The sequence below is a fragment of the Ceraceosorus guamensis genome (genome assembly GCF_003144195.1).
Source record: "Ceraceosorus guamensis strain MCA 4658 unplaced genomic scaffold IE81scaffold_5, whole genome shotgun sequence".
Classification (NCBI taxonomy): Eukaryota; Fungi; Basidiomycota; class Exobasidiomycetes; order Ceraceosorales; family Ceraceosoraceae; genus Ceraceosorus; species Ceraceosorus guamensis.
Window position 1 is genome coordinate 353,733 of NW_020290000.1, and position 19,280 is coordinate 373,012.

Genomic DNA, 19,280 nt, shown 5'->3' on the forward strand with positions numbered 1-19,280 from the left:
ATTTGTTTGTCTTGAGGGGTCCACGGGATTTCCTCTGCAACTCTAGCCAGGACATCGAGCCGGGCGATGCGCGACAGCGGTCAACGTCCAGCGCCAGGGATGCGAGTGCGATGTTCCGAGGCAATGCTTGCAATTAGCCAGCGTACCTCATCAAGTGGTGAGTGAGTGGCAGACCATCATCACGCTGACGTCAGCCGAGCTTACCGGGTACAAAGGTCTGCGAAGCATGGTCATTAGAACTTCATTTGACCCAACTGTTGACTCGCAACTGGATTCGTATTTGTAGCATTCACGTTCTTGGACCGAGTCGCCTTGCTACGTCACTTGAACCCAGCTGTATAGGCATCAAGCTGACGATAATTGGTGATTGTGAAAGCAAGCCGCTGTGAACTCGCTGTTGTTTCAGAGCTTCCCGCCCGCCCCTGCAGCGGTCTGATGCGAACCGATGTGCGCGCAGCAGCTGAATCGTCAAGTTCCTGGACGATCGTCGCTTGCTGACTGTCTGCACGCATCGAGATGCTTCTGTGCAGAGAAGGTATCACTCATCAGATTCTGATCAGTATACCCAGCTTACCACATGCTAAGTACGATTGAAGTCAAATTTTGTGAAAGCACGCTAGAAGTGTGAGTGTGAGACCACAAATCAACAGCCAAATTTCGTGAGCCATTGTGCCCAGGCGCGTGGGACCCTTCGAAATCGCATCACATGATGAGCGCGCACTCCAGCTTTTAGCTTCATCCAAGCCTTGAGTCGATGCGAGCTGCACGAGGCCCGGAGAATCGGAGCGAGAGTCTCAAAGACGGTTGACGGTCTCTTCTTTCTCTTTCTCTTTCTCTTTCTCTCTCTCTCTCTCTCTCCTCTTTCTGTTCTTCTGTACGTGCCGTGTCCTGGCCCACACACTTCCTCTCGCGCGGTGACTGTTGTTGTCTTGGTGCTGCTGTACATCTCGCAGCGGCTCTCGGTGATGCTGACCACATGTGCAGATGGCTGGGTAGACGTGCATGAGCTGCCGAGATCAGAGGGCACTAGAAGAAAAGCTTCCGAAGGTGGAGAAAGTGACTCGGTGGAGAATTTTGGCAGCTCGGTGCTGGGGATCGTCTTCTCCTGCCAGTAGTACACCCCAGTCGCTCATCAAGCTTTCAAGAACCTGCCGACCCCTTCAAGCCATACATACGAAACCAGGTGTATGAACACCGAGTATCGGAATGGAATCGGAATCGATCGAGTGGCAGATGAGCTTTAGGCCGGACAGGCACGGACACGGCTCCGTGGCTCCGTGCTCGAAGGCGTTTGCACTTTATGGAGTTTCGTTCGGTGGCACGAAACCTCGGATCAGAAATGACCGAGCTGCCTAACGGTGTGTACACACAATCCCCCTCACCCTGCCCTGACATTTGCGCCGCGATGAGACGCCTCGGTGCGGCTTTGCTTGACCGGGAAGTCTCCGAGTTGAGGGCACTTTGGCGTCGCGGCGGGAAAAGTCATGTAGCTGTATACAGTATAGATACGCAAATACGCCTAGCCAAGCAAGAGGCAAGCGATACCTAGAAGGGAATGATGTCAGCCAGATCGAGATGAGAGGCCCGGTCGGGCGGGGGATTGAGAGACGCCCGCAGTCAGTGACTCCGGTGCGATCAAGGTGCGGACAGGGCGCGGCAAGGGCACGCGGGGCCGTTAGGCCGTTGCACGTAGCCCTGTCCTCCAGGTCAACGATCAAGAACGTTCCGAGATAGGGCTCACTCCCTCACTGTAGCACAGCACGCCTCTCAAATTGACGTCTGCATTCATTTCTGGCCCTTCAAGCGCTCGAATAGCGATCTCGAGTCGAGAGAGCCTGTGCCGCAAGTCTTGTCTGCGTTGACACGGTACGTATGCAACGAAGAGGGATGCAGGGAGCCGTCGTGCATCTCAGCTAGGTTCGCTTGCATGCAGCTCGTAGCTGCGAGAGCTGAGAGAGAGAGAGAAGAGAGAGCAAAGGGTATGGGCGGTCAAGAGCCTAGGTGAGGGCAAAGTGGGGAACCCGCAGGGAGAAAAATGTAGCTACTAGCGCTGCTAAACTAGCTACAGCAAGACGCACTTGTTGACTGAAAGCACTCTGACTCAAACTGCACAGCAATCTTAAATCAAGATAAAGACGCGGACGTACGCGGGCCATCGAGGCAGGGCGGTGTGTGCATTTGTGAGGAGACGCTGCTGCTGGCGAGAACGTGGGCCTGAGCTAGCTTGATGAGTCCCTGATTTGTGCGCGAAGTTCGCACTCGAATTCGATCAAGCTGATCTGTTCCAAGTCACAGTATACGATCGCGATAGCGCACTTTTGATTCGACTCCATCCACGACTGTTTCACTCACATAGACTTGAACGGATCAAATGCCAAGTGGCGGCTCATCTTGAATCACGAATGGTCAATCGTGAATCACAATCTTTTTTAATGCACATAACAATATCTTCCCCAGCTTCGCTGCAGTGCGCGGGCAAACTTGATTGATCATCGATAATCGTGTGGACATAGCGTGAGTTTCATAGTCGTCGTGGTACTTGCAGATCGAAGAAAGTGCTCCTTTGCGCTCATTGGCTTTCAGGCTACCCTTTTGATGAAGCTTGATCCACAGCAGACAACGCGGCCTCCGAAGTCGGAATCCCAGCATATAATAATGAAGGCATACGCACGGTTTGCGATTCGAAGCGAAAGTGCACCATCACAACAGATGGTGAGCGCGTGTTGTATTTAATTGTTGTCGCCGCCGTGCGTTTGCATGATGCATGCAGGGAGTCAAGTACAGACATGGTGCCGTGGACGGCGCCGCGTGTTAGCGGTCTTGAGTTCAGATTTCGAGGGTTGGCTCTGCGCCGTAGGCCCCAGCGCAGCTGCTGTTGCTGTTGCTGCCGCTGCGCCTGTGGTGCTTTAAGCTATATAGGGGCAGGCGGAGAAAACACGGCCGACGCGATGATCGAGTCAAGATTTATGGTCAATTTTGAGTCACCGAGGCGAGAGTGCAGCAGCAGCGCACTTGATTCTCGCGCGCGCGCGCGCCGCAAACGCACGCACGAGACTTCTGCGGCATGCAGAGTGACCAAGCGCCCAATTGAGAGAAAAGCAACGGCTGCATGCTGCATGCATGCATGCCAGCCATGCTGCTTTGATCCTGCTCCGGGGCGTGAGCGACGCGTGCTTTGATATGCTGGTCATCAGCAGCGCGGTAGGACACTGTGACTCTTTGGAGACAGGAAGCAATCCAGCAGGCAGCAGGCAGCAACATATGAGCGATAGCCCCAATTCACAACAAGCTCGATCAGAGTCAGTCGTAGCCAGGTCACCAGTGCCTGGATCCCCTGACGAGTTTAGAGCCATCTCCTTCTATACCATCTGGTTTGCTCCAGCATCCTCCACAGCAATTGCTACCCCGTACCTGCTAGTGCCATCGTCGCTCGCACAGCTAGGTTCCCTCAGCATTCTGGACAGTGCACCACCTTGGCTCGGCCCCGGGCACCAGGCAACGAGCGCGTCCCTACTTTGCGGCACGCCAGCAGTCCCCTAATACGTGCGACCGGCCCCTGTCCCACACGTTGCAGCTACCATTCCCATCACGGAGCTCCGCGCTCATTTCGTCTCGAATATCGCACAAGGTACTCTTGTTATGTCAACAGGTCGAACGTTGTACTGAGTATCCCTGAGATCAGCACTTCAAAGCCACAGGTGGCTACTACTACTTCCGAATCCCAGAGACCATCAGCAAGGCTCGAACAGCAACATCAAAGGAAAAGAGAGGTATCAGCTCAGCTTGATCTTCATCTTACTCGAGCATACAGCACAGTGCTACTTGACGACACCACACCGGTTCGCCTTCCCTGCTCACCACCGACACTTCTGTGAGCTCTCAGCGAAGTCCATTGACTCCGACATTCGTCGAGTTAAAGATGGCTGCGACAGCATCAGCTTTCCGCCCGGGCCGCAAGCAGAGCGTTAGTGGAGGATCGGTACCCTTCGGTGACCCGTCAGGGTCGGGAGCAACAGGGATGGCACCGTCCCCCGTGCCAAGTCTTCCTCACGCCTTTGTAGGGAGTACCGGACCGCACAGCAGCATGGGAGGATTGAGCGTTCCAGGTAGACCTGGATTTGGAGGAGCGGGAGGACACAGCTCCAATAGTATGGACGGAGGCATCGGCTCGAGTCTGATGTCTGGACCAGGTGGCGCCGCTTTGATGAGCGGAGCACCATTGGCCGCAAACACCATTGCGAACAAGCCTGCTGTGGCGGCTGGCAGTCTCTATCAAGCATGTCTGGCTTTGAGAGATAGACTCTGGCTTGTAGAAGGCTTTGGCGAGTCGTTCTTGAGCGAATCTGTCGCAGCTGGGAACGCGACATCTAGCCCTCCACGGGATGGAGCTACAGCTCTCAGACCAGTGCAATCGACCGACGTAGTATCACAACTTTGGCAACTCTTCCGACTTGGTGCACCGCTCTGCGCTCTGTTCAACAGACTGGGCCCGAGAGCTCCGCTGACAATCAACCCCGGCGCAAATCCTAGCAATGCGAACGAATGCAAAAAGCAAGTAGCGAAGTTCATCATTGCGCTGCAGAATGAGCTTAGTTGGGATCCAGACGACTGTTTCACAGTCACTCAGCTCTACCTCAGCGATACGAATGGATTTGTCAAAGTGAGTTGCCTGGGCCTTTCGTTGGGCCAAGCTCGGCATGACAACGTAAGGCACGCGAGACTGACCGCACACATCTTCGGCGCTTGGATAGGTCGTACGATGCATTTCCAAGCTTTTGGACGTCTTCGAGGCCAGGGGGCTCCTGGTGGAGTCTGCACATGCCCCTTCGTCGGCCCTTGACGATGTTACCAAGCCCAATGATGAGCGCGCTTGGATCGTCCGAGAATTGCTTGACACTGAACGCAAGTACGTGCAGGATCTTGAGGTAATGCAAAACTACGCGCGGGCACTCGGCCAGAACGATATTCTGCCTCCAGACACCATTCACAACCTCTTTGGCAACCTCAATACGCTGGTAGATGTGAACCGTCGCTTCTTAATTTGTATTGAAGAGAATGCCAGAAGACCGCCGGACGAGCAGCATTTTGGACACGTCTTTCAGACCATGGTGTGTCCTCGAGACCGTTTTGCCACACACATACATGCTCACACGCTTGACGTCCATCCCTGCAGGAACAAGAATTCTCTGTGTACGAACCTTTCTGTGCGAATTACGCGCAAGCTCTGGACATCATCAGCGCAGAGGCTCTCAATATCCAGGTGAGAAGCTCGCTCAGATAACGCGACTTGAGCCCTCCCTCCGAGCCGTCTGGCTCACTCGCCCCTCTGTTTGGCTCTTCAGCGATTGAGAGCATTGCCAGCAGCAGAGGGTTGCTATTTGGATCCTTCGTATGAGCTGCCGACGTTCTTGATCAAACCAGTGCAGCGCATCTGCAAGTATCCGTTGCTCCTCGAGCAATTGCAGAAGAAGACGTCACCCCAAGCACCCATTTACAAAGAACTGGTCGATGGCCTGCAGGTCATCAGGCGAATCACCGACAAGGTCAACGAGACCCGAAGGTTGCAGGAGAACATCCAGATTCTTCGAGAGCTGGAATTGAGAGTCGAGGACTGGAAAGGCCATTTGGTTAGCTCCTTCGGACCTTTGCTGCTATCGGACGTGTTCGTGGTCTCCAAGAGCGACACTGAGCGCGAGTACCATGTCTACTTGTTCGAGAGAATATTGCTGTGCTGCAAGGAAATCCTACCTAATCAGCCAAACAAGAAGAATTCGAAGAGCAACAGTCTTCTCAAGCAGAAGACGACCGCTGCACAGACGCCGCCCGGCAAGAAGCCCAAGACAACGCTGCAACTCAAAGGGCGCATCTTCATGGCCAACGTGTCCGGGGCCAAAGCGCACTCCAAAGTTGCTTGTGAGTCAAGTGTGCCCATGTGCAGACAGACATGATGCTAACAAATGTGTCTGGTCGTGCTTGCAAATAGCTGTATCTGGCCTCCCAGGAGGTTCACATGCCTTGCAGGTATGGTGGAAAGGAGACGTTGGACACGAGTCTTTCAGCCTCAAGTGCAAGAACGAGGAGCAGCTCAAGCAGTGGCTGTCTGCGCTGAACAGGTGCATCGAGCTCGAGGCCGCCCGCAAAGCCGATCAGCTGAAGCGAGGCATCTTGTCACCCGCTCAAAATATGACTGGAACTGGAGCTGGTCTGAATGGCAGACGGTCTACAGCAGGCTCGGCCGGACCCGCATCGCACTTTCCTCAGACTCCTCTGACTGAGATGGGTACCGGATTCCCATTTACGCGTGCTGATAGCCAGATGAGCTACCAGAGCAGAATGGACAGCGGCGAGGTAGACTACGATACGATCGAGGGCTTGCGAGACCATGCCAACCCATCTGGCTTCGCAGGTGGCCGTTCCACGCCACTCGGAGGCCGCTACTCCACTCCGGCTGAGCACCGAGATCGGCAGATCTCTTTCACGTCTTCAGATGGCAGACCAAGGGCTAGGACGGAGGACCAAGATTCGTCAGTCTTGACGCAGTGGCGCTCCCATTCACCGGCTGTTCCCTTGCCCGGCCGGCAGTCCACGTCCTCCAGCGGTAGCGCTGGAGCGAGCGTTGCAGCTGCAGCAGTGACTGCGTTGCAAGAGCGAGAGCAACAACTTCGCAAAGCGTCAAGCAGCCGACAGCTTCGAGCGCCGGGCTACCCACATGCACAGGGTCCAGCGCAGACAGGGTTCCACCGACCTGCAAGAGCTGGAGGGGATGTCGCTGCCCGACATGAAGCTGGAGATCTTGTGGAGCATCTTGATCACCTCACGATGCGAACAAGAGCTGATTCTACTGCACACGCAATGGAGAGTAGCAATGCGAATGGAGGCGGCGTCCATGGCAGAAGCAGGTCTGCGAGCAATCCCATGGCGTTCAGCGCACCGGGCGCTACCGAGCCACCTCCACCTGTGCCTCGCGCTCCATACCCGCCGCACCTGGTGAACGTGGGACTTGCAGAGCCACAAGCGATCCGAGCGCCGAACCATTACATGAACGGCCAAGACAAGCGCATTAGCTCCTCCAGTATCTCAACCATGGACTCAGTGCACTCCATCGGATCTGTACCAGGATCAACAGCTGCAAGTTCTCCGGTCACGCACGGACCTTCCAGCAATGGCTTGTCATCTTCGCGCTCGACTGCCAACTCCACACCTACTCAACACGCGCAAAATCAGCACTCCAATGCCGTTAAGCTCGTGGTCCACTACCGCGACGAAACGTTCGTGGTCGTGGTGCTGGCGACAACGAGCTTGTTGGGCCTCATGGATAAGCTCGCCAAGAAGATGCGCGACATTGATGGGCGCAAAGTCGATCCGCAAGCCATTCGCATACGCTACATCGATGATGAAGGCGATCGCGTCGCCATGCAGGCCGAAGACGACGTGCAGATGGCCTTTGACCAAGCTAGAAACTCAGGGGGAGACGTGCAGTTGATTGTGACGGTCCAGGTCTAGATCTCCCCACCAGACCTTACATCTTGTGATCTGCACTCGGCAACACGTCCCCGGATCTCTCAGCAATACCCCAAAATCTGGAGTGACGAGCGCTGGCGTTTGGTGTGCTCAAAGCTAGCATTGGCATACGCGCCTCCGGCTGAGACATGCGTCGAAGGTGAATGCACCGAAGTCGCATGTCTGACCAAGTCACAATTTGTCACTTCTTTCTCTTGCCCTTCCTGTTCCCCTTGTACTTCTATCACGTGTTTGCTCCGACTCTACATGCCCCTTTACCCTTTCAAGCCTTTCCAAACCAACAAGCTGCCACTGGTCGCGCTTCCGGCATAGTCTCGGCAGCGGTCGCGACATCTCCATGTCTGCTCGCGGCAGGTGAAAGCCGCCACCTCGCTTTCGGGTCTGCCAAGCCATGTCTCCTCACGTACCGCCAACGCAGCCCCACGTCGTCTCGCCCATGTCTCATCTCGCCAATCGCAAGACATTTGCATGACGATCTTCGGAATGTGTGTGCGGTGCCACGCTTGCAGTCATGTTCGCTGGAAAGATACATAAGTACGAGGCGAAGTGCGCCTTTGGCCCGCATCATCGGTATCGTAGGCACCTTGCTGTACGCCCACAGTCACGTCGCACTTTTGCACAGGCAACAGCGACTAGGATTGGGAGCGTGTAGAAATGTCAAGGACCAAGACTCGGCAGCTTCATCGTTCTTTCAGTCTCCTTTTGTAGTCGGCAGGACTCTCGAGGCGACCGCCCAAGCTCCACATTCCCCGCTTCGCCGATCTGTTTGCACACAGGCGCGCAAGAGCGCAAGTGGAGCATCAAACAGAGTCAGGGAATGCTTGCATCTCCGAGCCGCTGTCTGAGTAGACAGCAATGAGCAAGACTCACTTTGCTTTCTTTTCGGCCTTTTCGAGCTGCCTAAGACCCCAAGAAGTCTTTTTGCCCTTCTTCTCTTTTGAAGCGCTGCGGAACAGTCTCTGCCACCATCGAGCATTGGCGTAGGCTGCTCCTGACTGCGTGTACACCGTGGCTAAACCCAGCTTGACCATTCGCAAGCTCACATTCGTCCGTCCGAAGATGTAAGGAAACCTCAAGACATAGGGCGTTGCGACCTGCATGCAGCAATGGTCAGTCATAGCTGGTCCAAATGCTGCTCCACTAGCGGCTGGGAGGGACTTACCAAGCGCTTGTATTGATCGACGTGTGCAACCTGGATGGGTCGAGGGACAAGTCAGCCTTGTGAAAACAGAGTACCGCCTGATTGGCATCTGAATGGCAGCCGCGAGTAGCAGCAATTCGCGCCGAGTCCTTCACTCACCTCGCACCATACAGTCTTGCCCTCGACGAGCCTCTTCAACTCTTCTTTGGCCTCTTTCGCAAATGGTTGAGCTTCTTTGCCAAAATGACCGCTTTCAGGAGCATCCGCACCTGCCATCCTCACGCTTAGCGTCTGATCCGATTTCGGTGAGTGTGGAGCTGGTGCGAGCAAGCGAAAGGGAAAAGGAGGCTGGTGATAAAGCCTGAAACCGTCTGCGTCTCCGACGCTGTAGTCATTGCAACGAGGAGAAGATTTTTGAGATCAGCTTTGCAGCCAACGTGTGCGCGGCTGGTTTCGCGACCATGTCGATCCAGCATGCCGACATCTCAACTCCATACCTCACCTGGTGCACCTTCCCACCAGCGTCCTTCTCCACTTTAGCGTGGCAGGCGTCAAATGCTCGGCATTCCTTATCCGTCTAAAGTACCGCCAGTACAGGGTTGTGCTTCCCAGCGTGGCAGCTACAGAGGTGACAGCTATAGCCGTAGGAGATTTGGTCAGATCACGAATGGTGACGGATGAGGTGGAGAGGATGGGCCTATCGATGGTGGAGTTGAGCGCCGCGAGCGCTTGGCTGGCGGAAGGGATGGAATCGAGCGGAGAGGCGACCAGCAGATCGTGGCCCACAATCTGCTGTTGCAGAGGCTGCGCAGACGGTCCTGCGGGTCTCTCCATCCTGAAGGTCTGCTCCAAAGTCCTTCGGAGTCGTCCAGCTGGTGGCGATCGCTCCTCTCCGCTACACCCTTTCCCATCTAAACTGATACCAGCTAAGGACCACCTCATCGCGGGTGTGTGAGACCCTTTAAGCAGCAGCTTCCTTGAGTCGAGAATGGCTTTCCTACAAGAGCAATGTGACGCGTTGGGAGGCAGGATTGCGGGGACCTGGCTGAACGCTCCTGCCTGCCTGCATGTTCTTGGCAGTCACGAGTGGTGACTGGTGAGGCCGAGTGTGCGGATGCCCATAGGGGTGTCTGTAAGTGATGTCGACTCGTGACTGAGGATGTCGGGGTGGCTGTATGCGCCCCAGCAGGGTGCACGCGCGCACACTCACACTCATTCACGATCGATACACATCCCCCGCGCCCTCAAATCAAGCGTATATGCATACGCGCAACACCCAAACAAACATGCAGCCGCTTTGACACTCAGTGACTGACCGTATTCGTGATTCGTGATTGCCCTCCTTTCGTAGACCTTCAGTTGCACAGTCCGCTCTCACTGCCCAGTCAGCACAGCAGAGCAGGGCTCAAAGTGTGTAGCGCGACGCTTTCATTCAGCTTCCATTTCATCGATTCAGCATCTTGAAAGCCTCACCGCCTTCTGACCTTTCAGACGCTCCGAGTGGCACGCCGCACCCGAGCCCGGGACTGTTGGAGTGGGTTTGGGGATCAACGAGCCGCACCTGCCACCTCACATGCATCTAGGAAAAGCTCAAACGGTGCCTCTCCTCGCACTCCTCTCTTGCTTCAATTATGGAGGGCTCGAACGCGGGAAATGATAGGGCTAGGGGTCAATCCTCTCTTGGCACTGCCCACTCCTTTGAAACGTCGACGGCGCCCGCAATTGCATTCACACAAGCTGCCTCAGCGGATGAGAGGGTCGTTTCTGGAGCTGCGCTTGACCCCGTCTCAATAGCGCCGACAGAAGGCTCCCCGATTTCTGGGTCGACAGCAAACGCTAACGCAACTTCTGGACATCCAAAAGGGGTCGACGAGAGCATGCCCGGTTGCATACGGGGGCTACAAAAATGCCGCATGGGCCTAGAGGAATGGTCAGATAATCTGGAGAGAAAGGAGATCGAAAGGCGGCAGCGAAGGAGGAGAGCGAGGAGAGGCAGCTTCGAGACCGGCTCCGTTTCAGAGCTGGAACAAGGAAGGCTCTATGGTCAAGCTAGGAGTGTCACTGTCGAAGGCTCGCAGGTTGTTCAGCAAGAAGCGCCAGGTACGGGCAAGGCCACCCTGCCGAGTGAGCCAGGATACGGAAGAACGGATCACATCGTTGTGAGGAAGGGCATGGTACCTATGGTCTTCATCATCATTGCTTGGGTCTACCTTGGTGAGCAGTTCAAGCTTCAACGCGTTCCACTTGGTTGCTGACATGTTTGAAATTTCTGCTTGCTCGTTCAAAGTACACGTCTGGAGGCTGTGCGCTCCAGCCATTCGTCAGACCGATCAAGCATTGACAAGTCGAGCTACAGGAGGTGCGTTACTCGCGCTGCAGGTCATGCGCACGGCGGTCTGACAACTGGATCTGGCCTTGTGTGTTTGTCTATTCCAGGCGGCTTGCTTGCGGCCCAGACGGTCCTGATGCTGATGAGTGAGTATGATTGTCTTGTGCAAGGCTTGCACTCGTCTCGTCCAGTCTGACACTCTGCTGCCCTCATCTTCCCCTGTAGCACTGTGGACTTACCTCAAAGCGATGCTCACACCGCCAGGCTACGTCAGAGATCATGTAGGAGTCTCGGACTGTCCTCCACCCGCCGCAGATGAGTATTACTACGATGCCCCGTGGGTGCCGACGCCCCAGCCAGCGACCTATGGAGCAGACGGAGCAGCTGGAAATCCATCTCGCAATGACGACCCACACAACGGAGGTGCTTCTGCGCCCGGCGAAGAGGACATACCAGTCGATCCTAGCTTGCCCGCTATTGTGGGTCCGATGGCGGCGAGCGCTATCGCAGCTTCGCGCGTAGAAGATCCAACGATGACGAAGCCCGAACAAGCTATTCCGCCATGCAATGCGCCAGTAGCACAAGCTCCAGCCGGCAATTCTTCGACGCTCCCGCCTACAGGGCTAATTCCCCGGCCTGTACGCATGCCACCGCCAAGGCCCATTCTTGCGCCTGTCAATCGCTATTGCCATAGGTGTTGCAGGGTCAGGCCACCCAGAGCTCATCATTGCAGGAGGTGCGGAACATGCGTGCTGAAGATGGACCATCATTGTCCTTGGGTCGGAGGCTGTGGTGAGTGTCGGGTCCACGCAACGAGGTCTGCGGTGCCGTCATGCATTCGCAGACGGCTGAAACGGTACACGCCTTACCCCGCGATCATTTGCAGTGGGCGCAAGAAACATCAAATTCTTTTACAGTGAGCACGCGCAGCACAACGAGGTGACATCGTGCCGGCAAAGGGCAATCTGACTCCACATTCTGTCTTCTTGTGCGGCAGACTTCGTCACCTGGGTCACCATGTGGGAGATTTTCATGATCGTTAGCGGAGCTGTTCTGTTCTCGAGAGGTGTGGCAGGACAAGACGTTACAGACTCACCCTATCGAGACTGGAGAGTGGACGGCTTTGTCATCAGCATGTTTGTTCTGTGAGTTCGCGGGTCCAGTCTGCGGGCAATACGACTGATTGTATTCGATCACTAGCTCTGACCTCTGTACGACTTGCCTCAGCTGTGGAATGTTCTTCCTCTTCACCGGATCGCTTTTTGCAACGCACACATACATGTACACCATCAACAGCACAACTCTAGAACACATGGCATTTGAGAGGCACAAAGCGACAGAGGCGGCCTTGCTCGACGCCTACTTTTCGGATCGAGGTCAAGGTGGCAAAGGCTTGCACCTCAAGGAGAAGCACGAGATCAGGAAGGAATGGGATAGCCTGTGGGGAAGAGTGAAAAAGGAAGGCAACCTCTGGTGGCTTGATGGCGCATCACATGCTAATCAGAGTGATGCGAATGGAGCGGAAAAGAACCAGACGTCCAGCACAGCTGGGAGGGAAGCATCTCCTGCATGGACAAACTTTAAGCAGGTCATAGGCGATGAGTGGTACGGCTGGCTTCGTGAGTTGCGAGTATGCTAGCACCCCACAGCTATTTGGACCATTGAGCTAATAACCCACTCCACTGGCCACTTGCTTTCACTCCATGCTTTTGCCCTCAAAGTCCCGATCGGCAAATCACCCTCGGATGGGCGCGCCTTTCCTCAAAACCCCAGACATAGCGCTCTAGGGGTATGGAGGCCTAGGCGCCTATGGCCCAATGATTGCAAATAGGGCGCTTTTTTTGATGTGCCTCACAAATACCCGCAATCCTGAATGTGTTCGGGCCAGTCAGCCAGCCTACGAAGAGCGAGGCACATTATTCGCTGCCTCCGGCGCCATAGTCTCGCCCACTGTTCTGGACGAGAAGGCGAAATCGACGTAGCGCGTGACATCATGGTGACATTGAGTGAAGATGCAGGATGCTGAGACAAACAGAGATGTGCTGAATTGAAGGTCAGTGAGCAAACACCACCGACCACAAGAGGACGATCGGTTGGCTATTAGCCCCCCAAAGGTCGACCGCCTCTGTGCGGAACGTAATCTTTTCCGCCTTCGCCCCAGTCTTCGCTTCCTTGCGAGTGATTGGCCTTCGCGTCCGCTTCCTCTGGGTGTATCAGGGTAGGCGGAACTTTGGATGTCTTCTTGGGAGGACCGCACCCGCAATCGTATGTTTCGTCGAGCTGCAACAGAATAGACGAGCTGAAACGTCAGCGGGCGACGCAATAGCATACAAATCTCACGTTCTCGCAAGCCTTTGATACCGCTGCGCGATGCTGACCTTGTCGCAGGGAAATTCCGCCTTGCCTAGTCTTGCGTTAACCCGATTGTGAGCCGCACAGAGCCAACCTGCCGCTGCCAATCTTGAGCTCGTTTGAGGAGGCAAGTCTCTCAAGAGCTGCTGAAAATGCTCCGCGCATTCCCCTGTCGGACATCAAAGAAGCTGTCAGCTCCGCTGCGCCGGTCCGAGCTGCATGACGAGAAACTCACCGCAAGGATACAGTCGACTGAAGAGATGAAAGAAACTGAGTAATGCCTCTCTATCTGATGCGCTTGGCTCATCTGGAAAGCGCAGTGTCATGGTGTGCAGAAACTTCCACGTTGCCCTGCCCAGCTCAGCTCTGATAGACGAATTGAAAGGGAAGACGAGGAGGAATGACTTAGCATTGCCTGATCAAGCTCATTGCCACGAACTTCCGATTAAGAATCCAAAGCCAGCGAGAAAGTTCTGCCATCTTTGGCATCCAGAAGTCACCTCTTGAAAGCCGCGCAACCTCCGACAGCCCTTCCAAAGTCATTCGAATACTCACTTGGCTGACTCATTACCCAGCTTTGCCATGATCGGCTTGCCATACAAAGTACCCTGCGACGCCTGTAGCACTGCCGCCGGCAAGCCTGGCACAAAAGCCTTGCCGGCGCTGTCGTCTGGTCCACTGCCTTGCGAGCCCTGGGCCGTTGGCCGCGCAGAAGGGTTCAGATGCAGGATGGCCAGCTGGGAAGCCGTGTGAGCTCCATCGGGTAAAGAGCCGAGACGGAGAGAAGCTAGGGCACCGCTTTGCGCAGGACGCGACAAGTAGAGCCATGATGGTAGCAGCAGGACGAGAGCTGCCAAGAGGAACAGCTGGACGAAGCGAGGTGGCAAGAAGGTGCTGCCGCAGGAGGATGAGTTTGATCGCATATCGTTCCACGACGTCTTCGTTACCTGTACCGCCAGCTCGGGGAGGATATCGAGCGCCTGTATGAGCTGTAAGACGGGATATGAAGCTAATTTACGTGCTGCGTGACACGATCGTCGGACGCCGTGCAAGGCTCGAAGAGGGCGGATTTATCTCGAGCCAGGCTGTACCACGGACGGCCTTGCTTGCCAGGTAACGAATGGTGTGTGAGAGATTCGATTGTGCGGCAAGGACAGAGGAGACAGTGTCGATTGCGATGATATGAGGAGCAAGTCCCGAGCGCTAGGCGGTGGTCACTATAGATGGGGGTCATTCGACTACCGCGGCAGCATTCGTTCTGGCACCGAAGAAACGTTCAAAGATTCTGGGCGGACAAGCGTTCGTGACTCTCGCGTACATGCACGATGCAGCAGCTCTTGCTTTCGCACCGATGAGCTTGGCGCTCCTCTCTGCACGATGGCGTGAGGGCCCGCGCTCGCCCGCATTTGTGCACGGGGCATGCATCGCAACAGCATGGAGCACCCTTCAGCACATCATATATGCGCGCATCATATGCAATTTCGAGCATCGAGCAGCAGCTGATGTAGGTTGAGGGCGCAATTTGTGTTTGACCGCGCGCGCCCATCGCGCTCAGCCCAAGTCCAAACAAGATGCGGCGCAGCAAGCAGCACCACGCGTGTGCTTGTGGTGAGGCGCTATATAGCAAAGCCGTCGATCAAGGCGAAAGGTGAGCGATGAGCGCTCTTCCTTTCGCACTATACGCACGCGCGGCGATCATACGCATCGTCGAAAGCTTCATTATTGCTGCTGCTGCTGCTGCATGCTGGCACGTTGAGCTGACCCTGCGAAACTTGCTCAGTCGCGAGGCCCTCGTTGTAGAGTGCCTCCGCGGCCTTGAGCACCTTGTGATTTGCCCAAAGGTCGCCGACGTGGTCTCGCCATCAAGCAAACAACGTGACTTTGACTGCACGCACATCCCGTACAGCTGTTCAAAGCGCCTTTTTGAGCGGTCAAGTCTAGGAAACGCCTCCTCAGCTTCTCTCGCAAATGGGACTGAGCCACTTGCCGCCTCGGCCTCTGCCGTAGAGCAGGGATGCAAGCACAGTCAGGCAGTCCGGCGCGCATCTGATCAGTTGGGAAGCGATCGAGAATGCGGCATCCACGTCGGGGCTGCACAGAGCCGCGCGCTGCGCTGTGCGAGCGATCAGCTTGACCGAGGCTGTTATTGTGACTCGAGCAGAAAAAGCTGCGAGTCTTCTGACTGCAACGATGAACCTTGCCTCGCTAGTCGTGACGTGCGGACGAGATGCTCTTCCTCTTCTGAGGACGCACGGAGCGGCCATTGCAGCCTTATTTCTCCTATTCACGCACCACCTTTGCGACGCTTCTAGTCGCGTCGGTGCCCATCAAGATGCGGGTGGGAGCGGTCACACAAGACACGCCACGAACCTGAGCAACGATGGCTGATTTATTGCTGCGCGTTGCGATCATGCAGAGCGCTCGAGCAGAAGGAGCGTCGGATGCCGAGTTAAGAAGTCGGAGCTTTGAGAGTCAGAGAGGAACAAGACGACCCAGAGGGAATGGATCGGGCGCGCCGATTTCTTGAGCGGCCGCGGGTCCAGAAAGGAAGTCTTACTGCTCGCATCACGCAAGCACGCACTTGTGAGCTTGACTGCCGGAAGTCTATCTCGTCGCTGGTCGCGCAAAAGCTCAGCTCGAGCCGGAGAGTCCAAGCCTCTCTGCAGTCTTCTTCAGCGCTGCGACCCCAGGAGTGTCTGCGTCGGGAAGATGTTGCCAAATAGTGCTGAAACAAAGTGCAGCAAGAGGGTCAGCCAGACAGGCAACAAAATTCGCTGCTGGGCGCTCCAGTGCCGCAGTCTTTGTGAGCACGCCAACTAGCTCCCTCGTTGCCAGAAGAGGATCCGCCGTGAAGAGGTGACTCGCGACGGTTGCTTGTCACGTCGGCTTCCGCATGGCAGACGCAGTAATGCGTGTGAGCGCTGTGTTTGAATCTGCTCCTCGAGGAAGGAAGCAGATGCAGCACGTGGGGAGACACGTGCCAGCAAGGAGGTATCTTGCAAGAAGCAGCGTGCAAGGCCCGAAGCTCGGCTGGGAAAGGCCAATTGTGATACGCAGCACAGCCCTGTCGAGTGCGATGTTTCAAGTTACACTACCGCATGAGCCATCGCGAACACGCACGATGCCGAGGGAGGCTCGCTGGACCGCGCAAACACTTTCCAAGCATTCACGCTGGCTTTGCCCTGCCTGCTCTCCCGTTATGGAATCCCGCTTTAGCTCGCTTCAGCCATACTCACGTCGCAAGGACCACGTAGCCAGCTGCAGCGATGCCAATGTCCGCACCTCTGATGCGCCGCAATTCCGAATCCGTTGCTGTTCCCTCGTTGTCCTTGGTCTGCAGAAATTGGCCGAGGGGACCGTATCGGAGCACCAGACACCCGACGAAAGCTCCAGCTGAAAGTCCTTGCAATAGCGGAATCAGGCCGAGCGCTACGGCTGCGCTGTTTGTGGGAACGAATCCGTACGCTACGCCCAACCTGTATGCTGCGTAGAAGATCATGACAAAGTGCGGCACGAGGCCGGCAAAGTGGAAGGGACCCTTGGTGATGGACTCGTAGAGAAAACTGATCGGGTTGAAGCTTCCCTTCGCCTCCTCGCCCTTTGCAGGGTATGGCCTGAAGCTGTCCGCCATCTTGCCCAACCTAGTGAGCTACGAAAGAAGGGCGCAACTCTTGCGCGCCTGCTTCGGCCAAGGTCTTTCTGAGCTGGGATGTTGGTTGATCCCTGGAACGGTCGCAGGACAAGCGAGAGCCCGACTTGAAGACGGCGAGCAGAGCGTTCAGATCTCTGAGATGTACAGCTGGCCTCGGCGGCGCGGATGGATACACGCCCCAGTGGGGTGACAGCACCAAGAAGCACTTGATGCAGAGAGGTGGGGCGGACGGTGACTCAGCGCGAGTGCAGTGGAATGAGCGAGGGGACGAATTCCAGTGCCCGAGCAAGGTGCTTCGAAGTGATGAGGTTGATTGTGGAGCGGATGGCGTGGTGCAAAGGAAGAAGAAAGTAAAGAAGAGCAAGGCAAGACCCAAGAACGGTAAGCACGCCTGTTATGATCAAGTGCACACACACACTCCGCGACGACTTGTTATTATTATTATTAGCTGGAAGCCGGATGGATGGATGCTCAGGTCCATGCAGCTAGCTTGCTGCTGCTGCTGCTCGCTGTTGCTTGCTTGATGCATGTGAGTCTCGTCTCAAAGGCGGGGCAAAAGTCACAGTCTGCATGGCCTTGACGCGCGCGCTGCTCCAGAGCGGTCCGCTGCAGCCTCGCAAGCAGTGTGCCACACACCACGCTTGCCTGTCCAGCAGCGCCGTGGATGTCATCATCAGCTTGAACAGGTAGGTACATACTCACTCGCGACTGAACTGCAGGCAGGCAGGGCAAGGCAAGGCAAGAGCATGGCAACTCAGTCGACCACAGTCCCCGCGCCGTTTCCCCAGTCACAGTCGTGAGTCGTGATGCCGCTCTTGTCTTACAAGTCTCATGCTCTACAGCGTCTCTAAATGCCAGAGCTGAAAGCGAAAGGGTATGTCTATCCAATCATTGTATCCTTTCCCAGCCACTGAATCTTCTAGCTCGCTCTGCAGCCTACTGTACACCTCCGCTGCTAATCGCTCACGACTCACGACTGGCTCTCCAGAAGCCAGCGAGCAAGCGAGACGTGAGCCGGAAGTCGGAGTAACAGCAAAGTCGGCCATACGCCTATTTCCCCGCAACCTCACGCCAGACAGGTCGCCCGCGTCTAGCGAGCGCACTTAGCGTCCTCCAACCTGGGAGAGGGCTGCATGACATGGCTTGGTACAGTTGAGTTGAGTCACGAGTGTCTGCAGCGCGTGCTCCGTACAGAGCGGCACAACCGACCACTCGTGACTTTGACTCATCGCCGTGCAGCAGCCCCGTACGTACCACCAGCAGAGCAGCCTGTTGGCGGTGGAGCGAGGCTGCTGCTGCTGCTGCTGCTGCTGCGCAGCTGAGCGACCTCCATCATGAATCGTCCAACCACAGCGGTCGACCAACTCTCTCTTGTGTGAAAAGTACGAGACCGCTATAGTAGACTTGAACAACTCAGCGATCAAGGTGCGGTACCGCACCGGATGACTGAATCTTGAATCGATCTTGAATTTGAATCTTCACGATTCAGGTTGAAATTGTGAATTGCTCAGCTTGCTACTCTTTCTGATGAGGCATTCACATGCATCCAGATTGATTCACACCTCGCTTCCGGGGCCATCCACACAGATTCAAGATTGTGGTTGTAATCTACTGTGACTACTCAGACTGTACAATTGTCACAGCAGACATCCAAGATCGAAGGGACTCACGACTGACCTTTCTTGCTACAGCACCCAGAGATTGCGAGCGGTATCTGAGGCGTCTGCTTTCTCCAACGCCCCTTCGAACACGCCTGCGGGTTTGCCCCCCCCCCCAATTCATTGCGCCTGGCCGATTCGCATTCTATTCTCGGCTTGATTTGAGTAGCGGACTCAACAGTCACTGGGCACGTACGACCTCCAAGTCACATTTCGCGTCTTGCCGTGACGATACTCGCAAGAGTGGGTGGGTGGGTCAATGCGAAGCATCTTCAGTCTCGACTTCGTCATTGCGATTCGTGACTCGCGATTGAGCGCCTTTCTAATCGTGGGATGCTTATGCAAGCTGTCTCTGTCTAGTCACGACAGTGTCCGTGCACTCACGACAGTGTGAGTGACCATACACAAGTCAAATGGCGGAAAGTGATGGTGCGACTGTGCGAGTGCATGGCTGCCTGTACATGCATGCACTCCAACCTCTGGGGATAACCTTTGCCCCGCGTTGAGAGTTGCCGACTGCCGAGCATCCGCGCTCTTACGCCCGCTTCATCCAGCGCAGTCGAGGAGGCGCATGGCGCGCTGCTGCGACAGATCGCTTGGTCCTTGCGCGCGGATACTGCACCGCGA

At 55.7% G+C, this 19,280-nt stretch overlaps 6 protein-coding genes across 6 annotated transcripts; 3 read left to right on the forward strand and 3 right to left on the reverse strand.

The window, feature by feature from the left end:
* The first annotated feature begins 3,730 nt into the window (after nt 1–3,730).
* IE81DRAFT_191504 (hypothetical protein) lies at nt 3,731–7,584 on the forward strand. Its single transcript, XM_025510801.1, has 5 exons — nt 3,731–4,660; nt 4,752–5,108; nt 5,174–5,260; nt 5,343–5,913; nt 5,984–7,584. The coding sequence occupies exons 1-5, from the start codon at nt 3,920–3,922 to the stop codon at nt 7,501–7,503; spliced, it is 3,276 nt and encodes a 1,091-aa protein (XP_025372613.1). The 5' UTR covers nt 3,731–3,919; the 3' UTR covers nt 7,504–7,584.
* A 617-nt stretch (nt 7,585–8,201) lies between these two features.
* On the reverse strand, nt 8,202–9,496 carry IE81DRAFT_344759 (SNase-domain-containing protein; the record flags this gene model as incomplete). Its single annotated transcript, XM_025515842.1, has 5 exons — nt 8,202–8,283; nt 8,392–8,615; nt 8,684–8,713; nt 8,822–9,047; nt 9,165–9,496. The coding sequence occupies 5 exons, from the start codon at nt 9,494–9,496 to the stop codon at nt 8,202–8,204; spliced, it is 894 nt and encodes a 297-aa protein (XP_025372614.1).
* A 394-nt stretch (nt 9,497–9,890) lies between these two features.
* Nucleotides 9,891–12,888, forward strand: IE81DRAFT_339389 (hypothetical protein). The gene is made up of 8 exons (XM_025515573.1): nt 9,891–10,876; nt 10,950–11,021; nt 11,099–11,137; nt 11,217–11,783; nt 11,878–11,907; nt 11,989–12,136; nt 12,219–12,610; nt 12,713–12,888. Exons 1-8 carry the CDS (start codon nt 10,294–10,296, stop codon nt 12,820–12,822), a joined length of 1,941 nt encoding a protein of 646 aa, XP_025372615.1. The 5' UTR covers nt 9,891–10,293; the 3' UTR covers nt 12,823–12,888.
* IE81DRAFT_309120 (hypothetical protein) lies at nt 12,789–14,728 on the reverse strand. Its single transcript, XM_025512391.1, has 4 exons — nt 13,899–14,728; nt 13,579–13,709; nt 13,370–13,512; nt 12,789–13,271 (listed from the first exon to the last, which is right to left on the reverse strand). Exons 1-4 carry the CDS (start codon nt 14,264–14,266, stop codon nt 13,092–13,094), a joined length of 822 nt encoding a protein of 273 aa, XP_025372616.1. The 5' UTR covers nt 14,267–14,728; the 3' UTR covers nt 12,789–13,091.
* A 135-nt stretch (nt 14,729–14,863) lies between these two features.
* On the forward strand, nt 14,864–15,937 carry IE81DRAFT_191607 (hypothetical protein). Its single transcript, XM_025510803.1, has one exon. It carries the CDS (start codon nt 14,999–15,001, stop codon nt 15,653–15,655), a length of 657 nt encoding a protein of 218 aa, XP_025372617.1. The 5' UTR covers nt 14,864–14,998; the 3' UTR covers nt 15,656–15,937.
* IE81DRAFT_191582 (hypothetical protein) lies at nt 15,815–17,089 on the reverse strand. Its single transcript, XM_025510802.1, has 2 exons — nt 16,580–17,089; nt 15,815–16,068 (listed from the first exon to the last, which is right to left on the reverse strand). Exons 1-2 carry the CDS (start codon nt 16,972–16,974, stop codon nt 15,975–15,977), a joined length of 489 nt encoding a protein of 162 aa, XP_025372618.1. The 5' UTR covers nt 16,975–17,089; the 3' UTR covers nt 15,815–15,974.
* Between the last annotated feature and the right edge of the window lie 2,191 nt (nt 17,090–19,280).